This window comes from Leptonotus elevatus, chromosome 3, assembly GCF_054856555.1.
Source record: "Leptonotus elevatus isolate MCC_2025b chromosome 3, RoL_Lele_1.0, whole genome shotgun sequence".
NCBI classification, from domain to species: domain Eukaryota; kingdom Metazoa; phylum Chordata; class Actinopteri; order Syngnathiformes; family Syngnathidae; genus Leptonotus; species Leptonotus elevatus.
Window position 1 is genome coordinate 5916561 of NC_141241.1, and position 22920 is coordinate 5939480.

The window sequence follows — 22920 nt, forward strand, 5'->3', positions numbered from 1 at the left end:
GTAAACTTCTGATTTAAACCCCTGGTTTGACTGATTTCTACTAAACAAATCCAATAACAGTCATTTCCTTACTAAATGTTGTTCTAAAACTCTTTATCCTAAAAAAACAAAACAAACAAAATCAGACACCAACGGTATAAATCCGTGTATCATTCAATTTTCAAAACAAACCAGAAACTAACATATGATAGTCTTTGCAATGTGATCGCACATTCCAAACCTTTACTGTGCCAGCATATAAGAAAAAAAAGCAATGATTAACAAAACTGTTCATTACAAATAGGGTATAACATTATCTTATGCCAATAGTTTACAATCACCAGGACATAAGTGACACAATCGTTTCCTGTTCCTATTTTCCTAGCATTTGTTTCTAAGCTTGTAAGCATTTAAACATTTGTGCATATTGCTGAATGAGAAGCACTGCCGTGTGTGTGTGTGTGTGGGGGGGGGGGGGGGGGTGCGTGTGCGTGTGAGAGTCAATGTCTCCTCGGTAACAGTCGTCTCTTATCCAGTTGCATTCCGATTTCATGTCATCATCACAGTCATCATAAGCTCTTGTGGTAATGCTTTGTCTCCTGTTACTTTCGATGTCTGGGTGTACAATCGAATGGCAACTCAGAGGAGGTTTCAAATAACACATTTTGCGCAATAGGTAAAGTAAAGATATCAGTTAAGGTTGCCAAAGAGTAGAACATCGGGGCAGCACAGCACCGACCCAAGTGTAAATGAATGACGTGTTTGAAAATGTCTGAAATGGTGTGCTAAGGATTCGAGTCAGCTTCAGTGTATGATTGGTTGGACTGAGGATGGAACCTTAACTCTCCTCCTCCCCATGGGTTGGGGTGGAATACCAACAGCGCCAGCTGACGAGCAGTACATTATAGCATCTCTTAAAAGTGCATCCAGGCTTCATCACTGCCCCAAACCGAGCCACTGTCTTTTAAGCTGTAGAGCCAAGGGGATTGCCTTTTTAGGAGACACGCGATTCCTATGGACATACCATGACCAGCATAAAGAAGCTGTGGATGACAACCTGAAACTTTGACGCGAGTGAGTGGCCATCCTGGAAACTAAATTTCTGTGAACAATACGACCTGACTTGAACTTGGTACGGACAACAACTGGTGAAACGCTAGAAGATTGCTGCGATAACGGGAACCCGGTAAAGAAACTATGACAACAATGCTGTTGGTGCTCGAGAACGTTTCGATGGACATTTTGCAGTGATACCAGACCAAACCAAAGTTTTTTTTCTGAGTCCTCTTGGGTGGGAGAGAAAAGCTACAACGGAAAATTGTGGATATTTATTAGAAGTTGTTATCTGAACAAGAAATCGCAGTACCATGGAGAAATTCAAGGCAGGTATGGTTCTGGGCGGTGCCGGCGATGCCTTGGGCTTCAGAAAAGGCCACTGGGAAAGTTGCACATCGGGCAGAAAGATCCAAGAAGAACTGGTGTCCCTGGGTGGTCTGGGAGCACTAAAACTGGACCCCGATAACTGGCCGCTGAGTGATGCAACCTTAATGCACATGACCACAGCAGAGGCACTTATAACAGGTACGTTTGGGATCCATCTTGACTGAGAATACGTTTATAATTTGAGTTACAATTTTTTTTTCTGAAAGGATGCCATTGGAGACCGCTCACCATCCTTGCATCCGGTCACCAACCAAAATACAAATCGTAATACGGTATCTTTGTCCTCACCCGAATGTCATCTTAAGCCCCGCAAAGGATGGCAATACATTTTCAGCACAGCGGGAGTTGAAAATAGCATCCCTCCCTCTTCAACAATAGCCGGTCAGACTCTGCTGGTAACAAGGCTTCAGTAATGTGGTGATGACATCTTTTGAGATTAGGTATCCCCATTTAGCCACATCCCGGAATGCCGGCACACATGCGCATACGCACGCGTACGTGAGCGCGCGCGGCAGCCAAACTGAAACATTACACTGTATTAATGGCAGAGTTTCCCTTCTAATGTTCTGACTAGTGGGCGTGTAATAGTAATCGTAGTAGCAGAAACAAATGGAAAAGAGACACATGGAAAACGATATCTCTCCCTTGTTTTTATTTTTCAGAGAACGGACACTATCTTGTAAATCTTCCCTATCCCTTTGTGACAGTATTTTCATCAGTCAATTTAAAGTGGCGAAAAGAACTCTCAATTATAGTGGGTCTTTATTTATCAATGGCGATGCGATTTGTTTGTGGATCTCAGCTGACCTCACAGTGTGTAAATGTCTCCATTTGCTCAAGGCATGCTTGTTCTAATCTGTCGCGTTGTCGGCTGAGGCTAAACTTAGTCCGCGCTCGTCTCCTCTCGCGTGCCAGTTATGAATGATTCAGAATCCCTCCGTGTTTGTGTACATGCAGATTACTGGTGTCTGGAGGACCTTTACCGTGAGCTGGTGCGTCTCTATGTTAAAGCCATGGTGTCTCTCCAGGGTCGAAACCCTGATCCGGCTACCGTGGAAGGCTGTGTTCACCTCAAACCTCACAATTTTCTCCTCGCTTGGCATACGCCCTTCAATGAAAAAGGTCTGTGGCGATTGGGGATGTTTCTCTCACTCAGTAAAAATTTATTTTCTGCAGAGAAAAATGCTGAATTGCATGTGTCTGTTCAGGGTCGGGATTCGGGGGCGCTGCTAAAGCCATGTGCGTAGGTATGAGATACTGGCAACCTGAGAGACTAGACAGCCTGGTAGAGGTCAGCATTGAAGCTGGCAGGATGACCCACAATCATCCCACAGGTGATCTTGGCACAAGATGATTTTTTTGGGTAGCCATTGAATTCAAAATGCCATATGAAGATATCACCACTGCCTTTTCAGGGTTCCTGGGTTCCCTGACAACAGCACTGTTTGCATCCTATGCAATCCAGGGAAAGCCACTTGGGACTTGGGGCCGTGATCTTATGAAAGTCATCCCTCGCGCTGAGGAGTACTGTAGGAAGACCATACGCCATATGGCAGGTAAAACTAGGTTTGGTTTAATAGATTTAAGTTTCGAAAAACACAGTATGGCATAATGAACCAACAAATGGGTCATTGTGTTGGCGCTTATACATATTTTTTCTCTACAGAATATCAGGAAAACTGGTTCTACTTTGAGGCTAAGTGGCAGTTTTACTTGGAAGAACGGCAACTAGAAAAAGAAGGTCAGAATAAACCATTGTTTGACAATCGCTATGATGCTGAAGACACAGATAAGGTAAGTCCCTTTTTTCAGTAGAGTTCCATTCCAGAATACACTTCCGTCTTTCCGTTGGCCCCATCGTTGATGGATGCCCACATTTTCGGCGATTGCTTTATGACGCAAACCTAAGAAAAAATACACAGACTGAGAACCGAATGAAGCAGATTTTCGTCTGTTGATCCGGGTCAGTACAGACGGGTCCTTCTCAATCCGTGTATTTTTTCGCATGATAAAGAACTCGCCGAAAATGTGGGCATCCGTCAACAACAGGGCCGACGGAAGTGCCCACCTCTGGTTATAAGCAGTATTCCCTTACTACTCTTTTTGGTACAGTTGTACAAGCGATGGAGCTCAGAAGGCCGTGCGGGCCGGAGGGGACATGATGCCCCTATGATAGCCTACGATGCCCTTCTGATTGCAGGAAATGACTGGGCTGAATTATGCAGAAGAGCCATGTTCCATGGAGGTAAGCTATCAAGATATTTTAAAACGAAGGGTCAATTCAAAAGAAGACCTGCTAACTGAGACTTGTGTGTTATTTTTAGGGGAAAGTGAAGCCACAGGTCTAATCGCCGGTTGCCTCTATGGCCTAACGTACGGTCTAAGCCAAGTTCCCGCAACCCTGTACCAGGATTTAGACAAAAGGGAGCGTTTGGAGGAGCTGGGAGAGGCGATTTACAAAGCAGCATCAGCAGAGAAGTGCATAGACAAGTAAAACTGCACTTCACAAGCCGAATGGCTGTCAAAGGAACTGCACGACCCCAAAGACCCCTCGTCCCCGCACTGTCCTCTAGTCCTTGCAGATTATTTCTAATGTAACACATCCTTTCTTCACCCTTTCTGCCCCCCCCCCTCCTCCTATCTTGCTAAAATCACCTATCTGCAATGAATTACAAAAAACACAAAAGTTTAGGCTACTGTGTATGGTTTCAACATTTGTCCAATTAACTAATAGCATCTATTCCACATGAAGTACTATATCTCATATTATGTCAAATGTTTTTTTTAATATGTATGGATTGGATGATGTGTCATTGCTGTGGAAAGAAGTAAACTTTTGCAAACCTTAAGCAGACAGACATCAGCAACCCAAGGATAACCCTAACCCCATTTCCTCTTTAAATGCGATAACCTATATTTAAGCGCACTGAAACTGCCACTCTTTCTAGATCAACGATATACCGTAGTTCAACAATACGATGCATACATAATCGTGTACACATACATAATTAAGATTACGTCTAAAAGTGCTTAGTGACAACTACATTTGAGATGAATCAATCCAACAGCTTGTCAGTACATTCAATTCTGTAATGATAGTAATTTGTTCTTAACAGTGTGTAAATGTGTAGTGCACTTTCACTCATGTTTCCAGAAACTGCGATTGTGATTTGAACAGTGACAAACATATTAGTGACAGCATGTCAATTAACCATAACATATCAATGATTAAAATGTACTTAGATATATAAAGCCCCTGACTCTTTTTCTCTTGACATGTCTGAATAATAATGTTGCTGGTTGTATGCTCGTGTTTTCACTTTATTCGACCCAAATGATCCAATACTGTAATGAACTAATCAATGCTGCCTAATTAACGTAAAGCTGGCTGCTAAGCACTTCGGGTACTAGGCTACAGTATATGTTTTTTTCCCCACCTTTACATTATTTTGAATATAGAATTTTTGAAAAATTCATAGCGACATACAAAAAGAAAATAATACAATTGGTCAACTAAAAATGTAATTGATTTTTTTGAACAAATTTATAACTTCAGTACAGCAAGTTTTCTCTTTTTTTTTTTTATCATAATACATATTTTTTTTTTTTTTTTTTTTTAAGGACATATGTAGCCTCATTTTCACACACAAAAAAGTTGATCTTTTGTTTGACAAATGTTAAGTCACTGCAGACAAGAAAACGTCATTCAATGCATGAGTGCTGTACACACTGTAGTTACCAGGTTGTTGGCAGCTGCGTCTCCGTTTCTACCATATTTTTTTTTACATAGACCATTTCATAGTTGTGTTCTTTCTTCTAATCTGGACATAGTCATGTGGATTAAGTTTTGCATATCCTCTATTCTCTATAGACCAGATTCTCAGAAAACCTGTATCAGCAGCCCCGATGCCAGTATGTTGCGGAAGTTACTAAGAGACCGTGACTGTCGTCCAGTGCTCCGAGGGATTCTGGAGACTCTCCTGCATTACCTGACACAGGATCTACCCAATCGGACCACCAGAACCCAAGATGGGGATGAGCTAGTCTTCACAGCTTTCTTTGAGAGAAAGAGAGATTGTCCTGTTCAGAGAATCCAGACATTGGTTAAGCAGACTGAACTTAAGGCCCTTGATAAAATGACCAATGGGGAGGCTGCTGAAAACATGTGTAGGATCCCGGGAAAAAATGGATGCGAACAACCCAAAGAGACGTTTGAAAGAATGTGTGGAAGAGATGAAATATTAGAAAAGCCAACACCCCGGCGTCTTACCACGTTCCGGCTACTCCAGTCCAAATTCACAAGGACCACCCCAAAACCCCCTCTAACAAATAGAAGGGAGGTCGGAACTCTGTCATCCAGCAGAGGCACGACAAGTGCTCAAAATCACAGACAAGATGGTGGACATGCAATCAGCAAAAGTAGCAAAGAAAGACGAGAGCACAAGCTGAAGCGGGGTGGCAGTGTGAAAGATATTGTGGCCAAGTTCGCCATGACTGAGCAGAAGGAACTGGGACTGAAAACACCAAAGCAGTCGATGAACTCGAGAGCAATTGGGAAAGGGATCCTCCTGTCCTCCTTGATGGAGAAGTTTGAGAACATGGCCATTGTGTCCAAGGGGATCAAATCAAAACGTTCAAGTGAGAGACCTCCCGGAACAGTCGGTGTAAAACGGCGGGTTGCTTGTTGTGAAAGAGGGCACAGCCCAGTAGTGGATGCAAGTGACGACAAACAAATCCAATGTAAAGAAGTGAAACCAAAAAGTACAAGTCGGTGCTTGAAAGCAGATCGGAGAATAGATGAAGGGCAACAAAACTCAGATGAGAAGGTACACCTGAACTTGAAAATAGAACAAATGCTGCCACTTTTGGATGACGACCATTTTTATTTAAGTGACGCACAATGCTGGAGTTCTGGTCAAATGCACGGTACAAGTGAAGAAAATATTTGTATGACAGCAAAGTTGAACTATGCTTGTCAAGAGACAATCCAGTTGAGATGTGTAACACAGTGGTCCCTCCCTGAGTCCAACGGGCTTGTTCTACATAGAGAGGCTCCACTCAAGTGCCATATGACAATTGTGCTGCCTTGCTCCATCCTGTGGTCCACATGTGAGGATTCTTCTCCGAAACAATACGTTAAGAGACGAAAGGCTTCAGCTAGTGCTGATATGAAAATGACAGAAAAATACACAAATCGTGGGAGACTCTCCATTGGTAGAGACAATAACTTGATTGGTAAAGAATTGATGGTTGACCCAAATCAACACAGACATATAGCGAGTCAAATAAGGTTGCCCAATTACACCATGCCGCACATTTGTACATTTGATGCTCAACACGGCGATGCTCAGCGCTCAGAGACCGTTTTGGCTAAAACTTCACCCTCCAACTGTTCTGCAAATGTTTTAGGAGCTGGATTGAGGACAAAGGGAACTTCACAGGAGTCCTGTCCTCTTGACAGCAAGGTACAGAGTGTCCACGCAGCAGTGGAAAATGAAACTGAAACATTTCTGCTAAAACATGAGCAGGATGGAGACGTAAAAAGCGACACCATAACGGCAGAAATGAGATATACACAAGTACCACAGAGTTGTCAAACATCTGAGGATAATGTCAGCGTGCGTGTGTCACCGGCTCAAACTCAACTACCGATGACCGACAAAACTCAGAGACCAAAGTATACCTCAATAAACTACGGTGACCCATCTGTCAAACAAACATATAAACCCAAGGTCATACGGTTTACTGACACATTTACTTTCTAGATTGCTATAAATTATAGCATTTTAAATTGAATACAACTACTGCATTTTGACTTGACTTGGGGGAGAAGCAAATAGCAACCACGTATATCCTAAGAAAAACTAAAACATGACTTATTACAAATCATCAATAATACATTTCTCTCATTTTATTAATTGAAAAAATAACTGTTTACATTTTCTTAAACATGTTTTCTATTGCTACGGTGCCCTAGCTGTTGCATGTAGCGTGTGAGCTATGTGATCATTAAATATCATTAAATGGTATTGCCAAATTCAAGTCGCTGTTTTGATTAGTTTGATGTTTTTCTCCCATTCATTCAAACCCTTGGCATTAGGGGTGTGACAAAAAACGATTTGAATCAGATTTATTTTATTTATTATTTATTTAAAAGATGCGGTGCATCGAATCAATCGACTCGTTTCACTTTGAAATTTATTGAATTGTCTTTTCTTGGAGGGATGTAAATCTGAAAAAAATGGCACATTTACAGTCCTGACAGGTTCATTCGAATGTGTGAAAAATGAAGAAGAAGAAAAGAGACACTGGATTGTACCTTCTCAAACGGAGCCGTACGATATTGAATTGAATCGCGATTCAACTGAGTGGATCTGATTACATGTATCGAAAACACTCCAACAAGTACTATTTTGAATGGAAAAACAAAAATCTATGCAAAATCAGTTATTCTATGCCTTTTTTTTTTGTGTGTGTGCAAATTATAGATGACAATTTAAAATAATTTGCATTCATAATAGACCCCCCCACCCCCAAATAAATAAATAAATCATATTTGCTGCAACTTTTGGCTGCATCCTGCAAACTGCGTACCCCCCAAAAACTAAATATGACCCAGTCCAACTCAGTGTCACTTTTGTTTTCTGGTGCAGGGCACTAGATAGGAGAAGCCAAAAGACAGCTACTGTACGACTTTCAGTGCTGCAAAATATTTTGGTGGGAAGTAATGAGAATACTAGTATAACTAATGTAACTACGTGATCATAACATTTGTGCATTCCCCAATTCGAGTGAAATACTTCATTATTTTTGTTAGTGTCGCCCTCAAGTGGTTGAGCCCAACCCGTGCAAAATGTAATTTTAAAATATTGTGTACAGTACCGTATCATACTGTAGCGAAAATAATCCTCTTTATCACCGATTGCATTCATTTATAGACTCAAGGACTTTTTCTATGTCCACAAAAGGCATGTTTCTCTCAAATATTGTTCACAAACTATATCGCTATACATTTGTGTATTTCACACTTCACCTGTGCAATAATCATGCAGCGGCTTGCAGCCTAATCCTTATCTAAAAAAAAAACACACCTGGGAGGTGGGTAGATTTTCTCGGCAAAGGAGAAGTGCTTTTGGTGGTGAACAATATAGTGAAATAAGCCTTTTGTAAAAGGTTTGTGAGTTTAGCACATGAAAAACGGGAGCAACAACAAAAGTGTTACACTTCTCTTTTTGCTACTACTGCCACCGCATAGCTAAGAGATGGACGAGGGCACATTTTGATTTACATACAAATTCTGCTTACATCACTGCCATATGAGCAGCTACTCTGTCATAAATTGAAGACCCCCTGCCCAGTGGAATATTTAATATGCATACCAGGTCAGATTTGCCATTTAGTTGGAATTATTATTATTTTTTGACAGGCATGCAGTCATGTCAGAAACATTAAGTACACATACATAAGACAAACTTTTGTGGCCGAATTTTGAGCAATTGTGATATTTAATTTTACTGTACTGTATTATTTTTATTTATTTTTTACCTCTATGCAGATGTTTAGAATCAGTTAATTAATTATTAATAAAATGCTCTAAAAGTGACTTTGAACCTGTAAATCCGTAAGCATGTGTAGATCTGTTTTCAAAGGCTACTTTTTCACAATACGTTTTCTTTAGTGTACGTCACTCCAACAACATCATTGCTTAAGTCATTTTAACTTACTGTCATCAATTTAAAACAACACTTTTGCTTGCTAAAAGTCAAATAAAGGCAAATTATAAAACAACTTAAGCAATTATGCTATTAGGCAAATCGAAATATTAGTTGCAAGCTTAGGAAAGGTTGATAAAAGTTGAGAACAGAGCTGCACGATATTGGGAAAACATGCACTATGATCCCGATATTATTGCGATATTTAACATGGATGATATTTTAATTATGTAATGAAAGAATTACACTTTTTTCATGTGGCAAAATAAGCAAGCTCAATGTTCAACTATTGGATGGTGATGCACATTTATAGTAAGTTTGCGTCTGACTGGTCAAATTATTAAATTTATTGCATGTCTTTGCAATAAGAATATTGCAATATTGTGATATCTGTATTCCCCCTGATATATTGTGGAGCTCTAGCTGAGAAATACTACTCTACAGTATTTACCTGTACTCCACCTGAGCTCCAGGCACTGAAAAGGGTGTGGTTAGAGTGTTCGTTTGGAGAGCATCTATTAATTAAACAACTATTATGAGGATTCTACTAGAGAGATTATACGAGTTCAGAATGTGTGAATTATATTGTAGATGGCACCAACTGATATGATATTCCTTAAATTCCATCCATTAATATGATGTATTGTATAAAATGTTGTTGTTATGGCGTACATATGGTATCGGGTTATAACGGGCAATTCATAGGGTACTATTTCACGAAATAAAGCATTTATTAGTCAAATAGAAAATAATTAACACATTTCCTTTCATTGATTTGGTAGGTGAGCACTGGGGGAAAAATAGCAGGATATTACCTGATTCCCTTGAAAGCACCATGAGATCTGATTGACGTGAGAGTCCCGGGGCAAGCGTCACGCGTTTGACTCTGACTGAAACCTTCCTTCCAGCTTCCACTGACTTCTCCAGGAGCTCAAAGCGGATCTTCGGCTGGCATCGCCGAGGCAGCAAGCAAACCTGGGGAAGCGCCACTCTTTGTGTCCGGATTGCATTCGTTACTCGAGCTCTTTAGCAGGATACTGCGAAGAAGCAAGCAGCAGGTGCATGTGAATGGCGGTAAAAGTCAAACTTAAAGTTCTCGCTATATGGCAGGCACAATGGCGGACTGGGAATCTGTTCAACAGATATTAAGCGATTTACTTACGCGGGGTGAAGAAAGAAAACGATGAATGAACGAAACCGTGTTTTACAACGTGTCCTGTTGTCAACAAATAACGTGTAGGGACCTCCCACTTAAAAAAAAAAAAAAAACTTAACAAAAAAACTACCACCTGAAACGTCGCAGTCTGAAAATATCTTGCTGGACGAAGAAAGCGGACGTAAAGCGAGGAAAGCGTTCGAGCATGGAGAAGAAAAAGACGACGAGCTCCTCCGGCAGCACAGCCAAAGACAGAGTGGACAGGTAACCTGCTCTAAAACAACTTACAAGCATCTCATTTCACTAGTTTCACGAACACACGTTGGATATCATGTTGTACAAAGTGTTACCTGCCGTAATGGCTACATCAAATTATTCTTTAGTGTTTATTTGCAGTTGGTAAACCAGCTATGAGTTGCACCTGTCGAAAACTCGCGGTGGGACATAACGGAAAGATCGCGAGAACTTGTTTGGGTTATTTTGCGAGACAATCTTTAGCAAAAAATAGTTGCCATATGTGAATATGTTGACCCTATCAGAGAAGCATTCATCTTTTTTTTTATGTGTTTTGAATTTAGTTTGCCAGTGATGTAGAATTAACTTCCCACCCCAACATCTTTAACCGTCTTTACTTTTACCTGCATCACCGAAGCCCTGCCTTTGTTTTGGCAATAAGGATATCCTTATCCATAACAAAGTCGACTTTGTTACGGCCTTATTTACACACTCGTGACATTTTAAATACCGTTTTGTCTTTATCATTTTGTCAGGTGATTTCTATCAAAGTTTTACCGTGCCTGAACATGTTCAAAATACGTGTGTAAATAAAATGCTTCTTTCCAATGGAATAGTATCCACTCTTGTAAAAGGGTTAAGCTAGGAAAGCTTATCATGTTGGGTAATCATCTTAAAGGCACCGCTTCAAGCCATCCACTCTTACTATAGCACAGTTTAATTAGGTAAGGGGACAGACAAAGTACAATATACCATTCAAATCCAGTCTGATTAAGTAGTTAGACGTCATAATGCACTTAAACCGAATATTTTGTGTTTTTTCCATATTTGACATTTGCAAAGCACACAGGTTTAAGAACAAATGTAAACAACTGTCGGCCCATCCCTAGAGTGCCGCGCTAACAAATAATCCTCATTTTGCTGTTTCCCAGGGTGGATCCATATGGCTTTGAGCGTCCAGAAGACTTTGACTATGAGTCATATGAAGAGCTGATGTCTGAGTATCTTGTTGTGCTCACTCAGAGGTCCATCAAGTGGTCCAAACTACTGCAGAGCAAACGCAGGATACAGAGGAATGTGAAATGTGAGTGTGAAACGTGCAAGTGTCGCAAAAAAGCTAGTCTTGCACACAGTAAACTCCCGTTTTGCTTCCACTTTAGTGAAGCGTTACATACGTAAGGGGATACCCAATGAGCACCGGGCTCTGATTTGGATGGCGGCTAGTGGAGCTCAAGAGCAGTTAGAGAAAAACCCAGGCTACTACCAGGCCCTGCTTGGCGCTCAGCACGACACCAAAGTGGTGGAGACCATTTGCACAGGTTAGTCGGTGGTGGTTTTTATTCACATTAAACATCATGGTAAAGGTCAGATTCGTTCTCTGTCTTGGAGTTCCTCCCCCTAGTGACTGAAAATTGTCTTCTTCTTTTTTTTTTTTTTTAAGACTTGAACAGAACCTTTCCTGACAATGTGCATTTTCGAAAGACATCTGACCCATGTCTGCAGAAAACGTTGTACAATGTGCTGCGGGCTTACGGTCACCACAATCCTGCTGTCGGTTATTGTCAGGTAATACACAAATTGCATTAGAATAATTACATTATCAAATTTTTTTTTTTTTACATGTTTGCTAAAACATTAAAAGTCATTAAATGGATTTTGCTAAAACTAAGGCCTTAAATGGCATTAAGAAGCATTAAATATGATGTTTAGAGGGATTCAACATTTAAATATAATTGTTGTTCATACTTTATTTTAAATACAACGTAGTGTAAATTAGTAGGGGTGGAAATCTTTGAATGTCTCACAATTCAATTCCGATTTTTGGGTGTGCGATTCGATTCAGAATCGATTAAGAATTTTTTTTATTCAAAATGATTTGATTGACAATGATTTTTGCTTCAATCTATAGATGTGCAAGGAATCGTAATGATCTACTCCAGTCTGACTCGCTAACGCTAATTAGCGAGCTACTCGCGGCATTTTTATCACTCAAAAGAACAGCACCACACTGCAAAAAACTTTTATTGGAATAACTTGATCGTGACTTTTTCCTTCGACTCTCGAATGTGGCTACAACTTAAGTGTATCAGACCGCGTGGAACCACACTGCCCCTCAGTGGCCAAATCGGGTACAATATAAACAGCGCTCCAAATAAAGGCACACACAGACAAAGGCAAGACAGTATAAAATAATTTAAATAAAATCGATTCTGAATGGTGCTAAATGAGAATCGCGATTCTTATGAGAAACAATTTTTTGGCACACCCCTATAAATTAGTCACTATAACACAATTTAGCAATAATAAATGTACTTTTTTTTTAAATACAGTATTTATGGGGACTGGTGACTAGTTCACGACTAGTTCATGTTCCAAATACCAATTGCTCTGATTTTTTTGTGTTCCTGTCACCAACGTCCAACAGGAAACACCAATGCCACCTAGTGGCAGGAAATTACCTCAACCCAAATCTCAATGTTTCATTTTCTTTTTAACTGTACCTGTATGAACTTTATGAATTACTTGCTACACAATGACTGTATTAATTAACTAAGTTACAACCACATTTGTATTTGGTAACCATATTTGTCCACTTGTATGTCAATTAACAAGAGTATGAACAACTTGGAAAATATACTTTATTGTACATTTAGAATAGATATAACGTGCGATTAATTTACGATTAATCGCAAGTTGATTATGGAAATCGTGAGATTGATTATAATTCAAAATTGTAATTGACTGACAGCCCTAATATACAGTATAAACAGTATATGGATATTTCTATGTGTGTGTGCATTTGCAGAATGTGGGCATTAAATTAGTCGCATAAAAAAAAAAAAACAGCATTTAGAAAACATTACATCAGGTTTGATGATACCCTGATTATCATCGCACCGGATCTGTCTGCATCATTAACACGTCCATTGCCATTGTTTTGTATTTGCAATGGAAATGTCTTCCAGCACAGCATAGTAGCCTAGTTTGCATTGTAAATATGTCCTTTCATTCATCTGCAATAGCATCATGTTCCCGACTCTCTCATTCACTCATAGATCGAAGAGAGTATTTTGTCATACGTGTCTTTGATTTGACCTCAGGGCATGAATTTTATAGCTGGCTATCTGCTTATCGTCACGAAAGATGAAGAGTCGTCGTTCTGGCTGATGGATGCACTCCTTGGCAGAATCTTACCAGGTGTGTGTGTGTGTAGCCATCATTACCTAATGTGTGCGTTACTATTGCTTCATTAAGAATGGCTTTGGTTACATGACCTACTTGGCTGCCGTACATGTTCGATGGCAGACTACTACAGCCCGGCCATGCTTGGTTTGAAGATAGACCAGGAAGTGTTGGGGGAGTTGGTCAGAGTCAAGTTGCCCAGAGTGTGGAAGGCCATGATGGATCACAACGTCATGTGGACTCTCGTGGTGTCTCGATGGTTCATTTGTCTCTTCATAGACATTCTGCCTGTGGAGGTGAGGGCTCCGGGGACTTTTATGGAGGACATGCTAGTTTAGTCAAGTGCTGTCACTTGCACAGCATATGTGTATAAAGGGTGACGTACTTAAAATTGCAGTTTTAGATTTATATCATTAATAATAATTCAATAACTTTCTGCTGCAGACAGTTCTACGAATTTGGGATTGCCTGTTCTACGAGGGCTCGAAAATCCTGTTCCGTGTTGCGCTGACGCTGATTCATCACCACAGACTTCTAATTGAACAAGCGCAGTCCCTGCCCGACATATGCCAAATCTTCAAACAGATCACGCGTGGGTCGTTTGTGGAGGAATGCCACCCGTTCATGCAGGTAAGACAAGGTGAAGCAAAAGGCAACAGTGCCAAAGTGATCTCCTCCTTCAACCCGTTTTTTTTTTTTCAATCCTAGAAAATCTTTACGGAACCCGGAAGTCTATCCATCGGCACGTTGACCAAGCTCAGAGCAGCGTGTCGAGCACGTATCATTTCTGAGGAGGAAAATTGAATTTTGTTTGCGCATTCCACTGGAAGGAGGACCAAACAACTTGTCTCACCTTGACCTCCATGTTATTGATCTCATCTCTTAATGATTTCAGTTTTAACATAAATGGAAGGATGTGATATTTATAGCTATGTGAAAGTAACACTATTTAGTTTACATGTTAATGTCATTTGTTTAAAGTTTTGATTTTCTTCCTTATGTCGGATCAGGCGTTTTATTCCGGATCCAATAAGTCATGTCAAAATAAATGTATTTTTGTTTTTGTATACTTTGAGCACAGCCAAGAGACACGCCCAATATATTTTTGGTTACACTTAACAAATTATTCTTTTACACTGATGAAATGTTAACTGTCACTGTGTGTGTGCAACATGAATATGAATTGTATGTCTTAAGTTTCAAGATTTTACATTTCATGTGATCTTTGTCTCATTCACCTCATGCTACTTGACCAAAATATAACACTCCCGCTGATTTGATTCCAGGAATACTGTGTCCAATTTTGTTCTGTGTGGGCTTCTCAAGCCAGATATTGTTTCGGTACTCAAAAATAACCTTGGTATTGATCTTAAATTGTTGAATTAATTTGTTTAACATATATGATACAGGATGGAAGAAATCCTAAATGCACAATTTACTCAAAAGGAATCATCACCCAAATGTTTATTATCTTTCAGTAGGATGCACAATGCAAAAATGACTTTGAAAGCACTTTCTATAAAAATAAAGATCAAATCACTAGTTTCTATGAACACTTTTTTTGTAGATATTGAGGATATCGGCAATACAAAAACTAACCCACAAGGCAGACTTGGATTGTTGGAACACCACGCGGAGATTTAAGAAAATAAATTAAAAGGGCAGTGTAGGATGTCACGCTTCACTGCAAAGTATTGTGGGAGGGCAAACATCTGAGCATTCGCTAACAGCCAGTCAACTCCGTGATAACATTTGAATATACATTCTTAGCTGTCCAATTTTCTTACAATAAGGTTGGTTAAAAATACATTTTTAACCTTGTGTTATTATATTCCTCTCGGTTTCTTAAGTAGCGGGAGAAGAAATTATTTATGTATAACCGACACCCTTTATATAAATACAGTAGACTTATTTCCAAAAAGATAAAAACATCCCAAAAAATGTCATGGTCAACATGCTAGGCTCAATTTTGATGGATATTGGACACGCATTTGGCTTTTCTTCATTATCCCAGAAAAAAACCAAAATCCAGATATTATGAAACACTTGTAGTTTTACCGTTTCACTGTTACACCACACACTCCGGTCAGTCATGTTCCCCTCCGATGAGGGTTCTGTTCAGATGGTCTGGTATCCAGCGTGGCTCCTCTTGCGGCCTATTAGGTAAGCGATGAGGACAATCAGCACGAGTCCAGCGAGGGCCGCTCCAACGATGATGGGGATGAGCATCTCGTCTTGATCCATCTGACACTCCTCGGCTGGAAAGATGGAGCGACAATTTGTTTCAAGTCGCTTCAACGAGACTTGCACAGCAGCATTTGGCACCGCTTTGTAATCAATCGGAATTTTATTTTTTCCCCATGACTTTTGTGATACACTGCAAACAGTACCCCAGCAAACTTCATTTACTAATCACTTGCTTTAAAAAGTAACTTAAGAACGTTTGTTCTTATTAAAAATAAGACACCTTTTTGACTTTATATATATATATATATATATATATATATATTTTTTTTTTTTAAATAGTCTAGGATTTCGCTTAACACATTTTCTACTCATTTTTAATACAGAAAAATAAAACAAAAATACTTAAAAATATTTTAAAATAATATTTAATTTATAATTTTTAACTATTAACTCATTCACTGCCATTGACAGCAATAGACATCAAAAATTAATTTGAACTATTTCTATTAGTTTAATATTTTTTCCCCATTTTTGTTAACAAGAGTATGACAATTTTTTTGTACATTTAGAACAGATATAAAATTTGTGATTAATCATGAGTTATCTAGTAAAGTCATGCGATTAATTACGAGTACAAATTTTAATCGCCTGATGCCCCTAATTTTTAATAATCTTTTCATATTTTTTTTTATTTTTATAAAGAAAACATTATTAAAAATTAGGGGCGTCAGGCGAATATTTTTTTTAAATCGCAATTAATTGCATGACTGCACTAGTTAACCCACAATTGATCCCAAATTTTATATCTGCTCTAATACAATAAAACAATTCTAGGTATTCATACTCTTGTTAACAAAAGTGGGAAAAATGTTCAACTAATAGAAATAGTTCAAATGAATTTTTTACGGCTATAGCCGACGATGACAGTGAGTGAGTTAATGTTGTAATGGCAAAACCCAGCATTTATAATTTATTGTTTATGAATATGATTACATTTGGGGACTTTCTGCAATCACACAATGTGGTGTGACTGAATACACACCACATGCCCTGCAATACGTTTTTGATAGAAAAAAAGTGTACGGTACATTTAAGTCTCAATTCTTTCTCACTTGTGCCTCCTCCAGGTGGCTAAGTGCTACTACATGTGGTATGACAAAGTGCCACTCTTTCACATGTTGATGTTTCTTGCATACATAAGCAAGTAACTTGCAATGATATTAGAACAGTAAACTCTAGTCTGTTTACTAGAAATAGTAACATTACTTAAAAATGTGCACATTTTAAAAGTAACACTGAGGAACTTTTCAACCATAAAATATTTTCATAACTCTTCTGATGAAGCATTGACTTTAAACTAGTTGAATGGTACCTTTGTCATGGTCCGAGGGGGTCTGTATCATTTTTACTGGCACAAAACTTTGAGGAGAATGGTAGGAACACTGTCACACAAAAAACTACAAATGTGCTGACTGCTTTATGACATACGTCACTTTTACCCATTCGTTACAAAGACGGAAGTCAATTTGAATGTCGTGAGCTCAAAAATGACGCAATGCGCTTGTCCTCATGAGAAATGTGGTCTTCCTTCAGGCATAACGTTACCCACTTTGTCCATATGGCGGCGCCATAATCAATGTAAACTGAAAGTTCCTTAGTGTTGCTTTAAAGTCATTGTCCATGATTTTCCCTTCAACCTAATTTCCCATTTTGATCATTTTATGCTTCCAACTTTGTGATGTCAATGCAAGGTCCACGCAGGCATGCTCGGACCCGTGTGTGGAAGAACTCGAGAGCTTTATCATCAACCCCATCCAAAACGACAGCAATGTCTGTGAGCCAGGCCCCCCTAATCCAGTGACCCTTGACCTCGCGTTCTTTGTTCTATATGAACAAAATTCCTACATACCCCAAAACCTTACCATATTGGCTGCAAATGAATTTTGACTTGATGTATAAATGTGGTTGTCCACTTACATTCATCCATACAAGATCATCAACACCAACATAAAAAAAATGACGAGGTCCAAAGAGCAGACACACAAAGAGTACACGGAGATGAAACCTAACGGCCATTTGTACCTGTGGCAAACTGGTTGGTGGTGACTCCAAAGGGTTGAACCTGCAGCCTGAATGTGTTGAGAGAGAAGCTCGGCACCACAGCCAGAGTTTGCTCTGCATTGCACATGTAGGAACGTCCCAGTGTAGTCCGCAGGTAGTCAAGGCTGGTGTTACCGGCAGAAACGGGAGCTGGACAGAGACAAATTTGAGTCTCTTGAAATCAAAATTGTGTAAAACAGATTTTTTTTTTTTAAATGATGTGCGATACGTTTCTTTATTACCTGTCATATCAGACCAATTGGCGAGCATATTTATCCCGCTAAGGTGGTATTTATTGGTCGTGGAATTCTGCAGAGAGAGTCTGGATTACCAACTGTGCCCACACGCAAAAAAGCGCGAGTAGCTAAATACAGCAGCGTTGAGAACACGATTACCAGGGTAAAGATGAGGTCCAGTGTGGTAGTTCTGCCCTGAGTCACAACTAAGGCAGCCCTGCCAGCTTCACATGATCCGGAAGAATTTGTCATATTAGGCGTCAGATTAAAAATTTCTTGGACAGTCTGAGAAGAAAACAGTGGGGGAGAAAAAATCTGATGTATCAATGGAGAACGATTGAACATTACAGACAGAGAGGCCCTTCCCACTACCTTGTTCTGAGATTGAGAGACATAAGAGAAATTGAGCTGCAATCCCATTTGGGCCAAGAGACAAACTGTGCCATTGCCGTTACGAATGGAGTAAGTTCCCCGTTCGGGAGTTCCGGGTGGCGCTGGTGCTGGAGTCGTTGTTGGAGTACGGGCAGTAGTGGTGGTGGGAGTGGGAGTGGGAGTGGGAGTATGAGCTTGATCTGCTGCGCAAATTGTTTCTGTAGCAACAAAGCAAGGTTCATTGAGTGACAAGGAAGGCACAGCTAACACACTTTTACCAAAGTATGGAAAGAAGAAATGTCATACCAGCTGAACTGAGATCATTTCCTGGCATGTACGCTTCAAGTCTCATATCAGAGAAGGTGACCGTTTGTTCCCCGGCGACAGCAGAGGTGGCGCTCACACAATGGTAGGTGCTGTTGATTGCTGCCCAGATGCCAACTGAAGCCGACTCAACAGTTACCACAGCTGGAGGAGAATAAAAACCAAAGGCACAGCAAATCAAATTTTGTTTCCAAACAACCGGACACCGAATCCAAATGTGGTTGTATCATTTAGTTAAGTGATACTAGGGGTGTGAATTGCGTAGTACCTGGCGATTCGATCCGTATCACGATTTATAAGTCACGATTCAATGCCGATTAATCCCAATACAAATCTATAAAATGATTATTGCGATTTTTTTCTTTTTTACTCAAATTTAGAAAATACTAATCAGTTAACTTGTACACTGTAAGATTTGTATGAACATTTATTTATTTATTTATCTGAAACTTCAGGCTTATAACTGAGCTACTGTATTTAACAAACAGTTTGCAACAACCCTGAAAAAAAATATTAAGGCTTAATGTTCCATTAATAGAACATTCTTCCATGCTTTAAGTGTGAACCCTAACCCTAAGTAAGACGTTTTGTTGAATATTTCCATCAATAATGTATGTTTAAAAATCGATTTGGCCGCACATAGAATCGATTCGAGAATTGAGCACTGTAAGATCGCGATATATTGCCGAATCGATTTTTTTTAACACCCCTAAGTGATACAGTAATTCTATTGTAAGTAAATATTACAATTACAGTTTACAGTTATGGTTAAAAGGAGTGTGAAAATTGAGTCATATTTGCGTTGAGGTAATTTTTCTGCCACTATGTGGCATTAGTGTTTCATGTTGGACACGCAACAGGAACAGGACCGTTGTCTTTTCAAATTCAGATCAATGGGTATCGTGGACTACTGGCCATTTAGTCTATTGTAAATTACAACTAGTCACCAGTCCCCTATATTTCTATCACATTAATTATCGCTAAATGGTGTTATAGTGACTCCTTTGCACAACGTTGTATGCAAAATAAAGCATAACTGGGGGAGTTTGCACACAAACAGATGTCAAATAACCTCCTTGGTGGAGGTCAACAAGCTCTGTGCACTTGTGCGAAGACTTCTATCTCACCAGAGCTGTTGGCCTCAGGGAATATGGACGAGTCACTCAGGTTGTACTGCAGCATCAGGGCAGCCACACTGTAAAAACTTCCGTTGGCTGAGAAGCTCAGCCCCAGTGTGTGCCCGGGTCCGAACGTTGCCACCAGCCATGGTATGCCGGTAACCGAGCCACACGAGCTGCTTGTTACGTCGACTGTGGTCGTGTTAGGCAGCGGCACCTGCACAGTTCTCTGAGGAAAGACAAGTGGTTGATTCAGGATCCTAATCGGACGTTAGGGTGGCGGTTCAAATAAGGAGTATCCTCTTGCCGTATGTACCGAGTCGCTTGAAGTGTTGTACGTGATGGAGAACAATGCGGAGAGCTCGGCCTTGATGCACGTGGAGTTCCTCTCCCTCACTTCAAGAGTCACAGCTTGAAGGACGCCTGCAATACAATTGGTTTTTTTCCAAATGTAGGATTTGGGGCTCGAGAAGGGTCAAATGATCTACAGTAATAATAGCTTTTGGGTTCATAACTTCATATACAAATGGCATTTGAGTCTAGGTCAGGACCAGAGTCCAACTATTGAGTACTTCTGGTCTACAGCGAGTGTTTTTAATGCAATTGTGTCATTTGGGGGCGAATCAAGACAGATTCTGATCAAGTCAAGCTGTCATTAATGGGGTGCAGTGGCCATGCCATGGCCCGTACATAGCGCAGAGCTCAATCCAAATTGAAAATCTTTGGTGGAAGTTGAAGCTGCGACCTGCAAAGCTGATCTGGCAAAAGCAATCGGGAGAAAAATGGGAGCCAGGTTGATGAAGAGTACTGAACTGGATATCACTCATTAATAAGTCGATGCCTCTTGAGACTGCCAGCTGTTATAAAAACCAGAGGTGGTGCAACAAAGAACTAGTGGTGTGTTTAAGCCCCCCCCCCCCCAACCCCGACCAGAATTTATTGATTCGAAAAAATTGTTAACTCTGCTTGGTCTAAACAAGTAACTGTTACTGACTATCACATTTTTTTCTTGATTTCTTTGAGTGCTTCTTAAAGCCAGAAAGTTATGTCTGTGATCTGCTTTCTTCCTACAAATTTAAACAATGGAAAGAACAATCCTTGAGACTGATGATTCCATCATTTCTGCCTGGGGTTGCATACACTCGTTATTACATTTTAAAATTCTCCCCAACCCCCTTCATTTCAGTGCTGCCTGCTGAAACATGAACCTGTTGTTACATCTATTCACCCTGTAAACACGCCGCACACCGTTTACACAACCCTGCAATCAAATGACTGCACGGAGGCAATAACAAAACAAAAATGACGCAGGCCTATTCTTTTTAAGCTTTGGAGATGTGCATTGTATCGAAATGCCACCATAATGAACAATGACATTATACGTATTAACAAGAAAGACAGATTGACTTTTATTCATGCTGTTGGTCAGAATAACTTTTGAACGATGTCCTGGGCGACGTGACTGAAAAATCGTAATTAAGTCTGATTTATTTTACATAATCGTTCTGCCCCGGGAAGCAAATGGGAGTGTTTTCCTCTGATATTAAAATCAGTAGAAGAAGCACTTCATAGTTTTATGTGCAACACAAAGTAGCACGCTGAAGTCACATGGAAGCTCTCAGGTGACAATGAACTACAGCTGCTGTTGTTGCACAAACAATCAACAAAACATGAATAATAAAAACAACACAATACAATTAGTCCAGAGACTTCTATTGTATTGTGATCCACTTTGACCTCATTTTGTTTCAAAACTGACAGTGGTTAAAACCAAACATTAACTCATCCTGCTCTTCGGATGGGAAATCATTTGTATGATTAAATAATCGAATGTAGATGAAGACAACCAACTTATGCTAACAAATAGACATTATATGACATATTATGGTACAAATTGGGTTTGATGACATAAACTAGAAGTGATCATCAGCATGTAGCATTCGATGCTAGCTGATAAGATCAATGGGTCATCTCAGCAGTCGCCCCGTTGCTCACGTAGAACTGCAAAATACTCACCCAACACGGCAAACCCCGTGAGGAGCAACAGCGAGCCGCAAGCTATGGATAATTTCATCCTTTCTTTTCCGTCGTGCCACCGCAGAGGCTACGAATGCACAGTGCAAGGTTCAGCGTTTGTGTCAAGGAAGACGCACAAAGCCTGAAGAGATGCAGCACAAGATGAAGCAAGCTCGGCCGTCGCGGCTGCTCAGTCGCAGGTGGGACTTCCGCACAGCAAAGTGCTCTTGAGTAGGCGGATTGTCAAAATAAGCGACGCTGTATCGAACGGATTTTTTTTCTGGAGATAACAGGTGAGAATTATTTAACCGTGCCGGTTATAACGGCGCACCCTCTGTACGTAGGTCGGCGACTGCTCTGCTGACTGGAACCGAAAGCTATGAGACGTCACGTGAACTGGTCGCGTCCGCACAGACTCGGCAGCGAGCGTGTCACGTGAGCGCGCGCCCGAGAGCCGTCCACGCGATACTTGACAGCTCCACTCCCAACAAAAATGGCGTAACATGAGAGAAACACATAAAATAAAAATATTGACCCAGATTGTTTATCTTTGTTATTAAGATTTTGTTTCCTTTTCATTTTATAAGAACTTCATATGAAAGCACGCTTTTAACACAGATCTTTGTTTTCAATTTCTTGGCATGCTTCTTTTAACAATTTACACACAACGATGCATGAAGTTCTTGAATAGTAAATACAGTACTTTTTTCTTTTCTTTTACACCCTAAAAGCATAACGCCATTGGGTTGAGGTAAATACATTACAAATATTGCCATAGTTATCTGAAAAGAAATCCTTAACAAATATAAGAATAAAGAAAGTTAATAAAATAACTTTGGTACTACAGTATTGTGTCATTC

At 40.0% G+C, this 22920-nt stretch overlaps 3 protein-coding genes across 4 annotated transcripts; 2 read left to right on the forward strand and 1 right to left on the reverse strand.

The window, feature by feature from the left end:
- The first annotated feature begins 786 nt into the window (after positions 1–786).
- adprhl1 (ADP-ribosylhydrolase like 1) lies at positions 787–4679 on the forward strand. 2 transcript variants are annotated; one of them, XM_086072058.1, is made up of 7 exons: positions 787–1560; positions 2380–2544; positions 2631–2756; positions 2838–2978; positions 3089–3216; positions 3535–3667; positions 3870–4679. In XM_086072058.1, the coding sequence occupies exons 1-7, from the start codon at positions 1347–1349 to the stop codon at positions 3914–3916; spliced, it is 954 nt and encodes a 317-aa protein (XP_085928184.1). In that variant the 5' UTR covers positions 787–1346; the 3' UTR covers positions 3917–4679. The 2 variants fall into 2 exon arrangements, with proteins under 2 accessions (XP_085928184.1, XP_085928183.1); XM_086072057.1 differs by having other exon boundaries at positions 792–1560; positions 3747–4679.
- A 5299-nt stretch (positions 4680–9978) lies between these two features.
- On the forward strand, positions 9979–14987 carry grtp1a (growth hormone regulated TBC protein 1a). The gene is made up of 8 exons (XM_086071942.1): positions 9979–10554; positions 11457–11608; positions 11685–11843; positions 11966–12090; positions 13626–13722; positions 13831–14003; positions 14152–14337; positions 14416–14987. The coding sequence occupies exons 1-8, from the start codon at positions 10496–10498 to the stop codon at positions 14509–14511; spliced, it is 1047 nt and encodes a 348-aa protein (XP_085928068.1). The 5' UTR covers positions 9979–10495; the 3' UTR covers positions 14512–14987.
- Positions 14988–15141: 154 nt separating this feature from the next.
- lamp1a (lysosome associated membrane protein 1a) lies at positions 15142–22491 on the reverse strand. The gene is made up of 9 exons (XM_086071941.1): positions 22061–22491; positions 20361–20467; positions 20054–20273; positions 18909–19070; positions 18603–18820; positions 18390–18515; positions 18237–18303; positions 17977–18144; positions 15142–15965 (listed from the first exon to the last, which is right to left on the reverse strand). The coding sequence occupies exons 1-9, from the start codon at positions 22116–22118 to the stop codon at positions 15826–15828; spliced, it is 1266 nt and encodes a 421-aa protein (XP_085928067.1). The 5' UTR covers positions 22119–22491; the 3' UTR covers positions 15142–15825.
- Between the last annotated feature and the right edge of the window lie 429 nt (positions 22492–22920).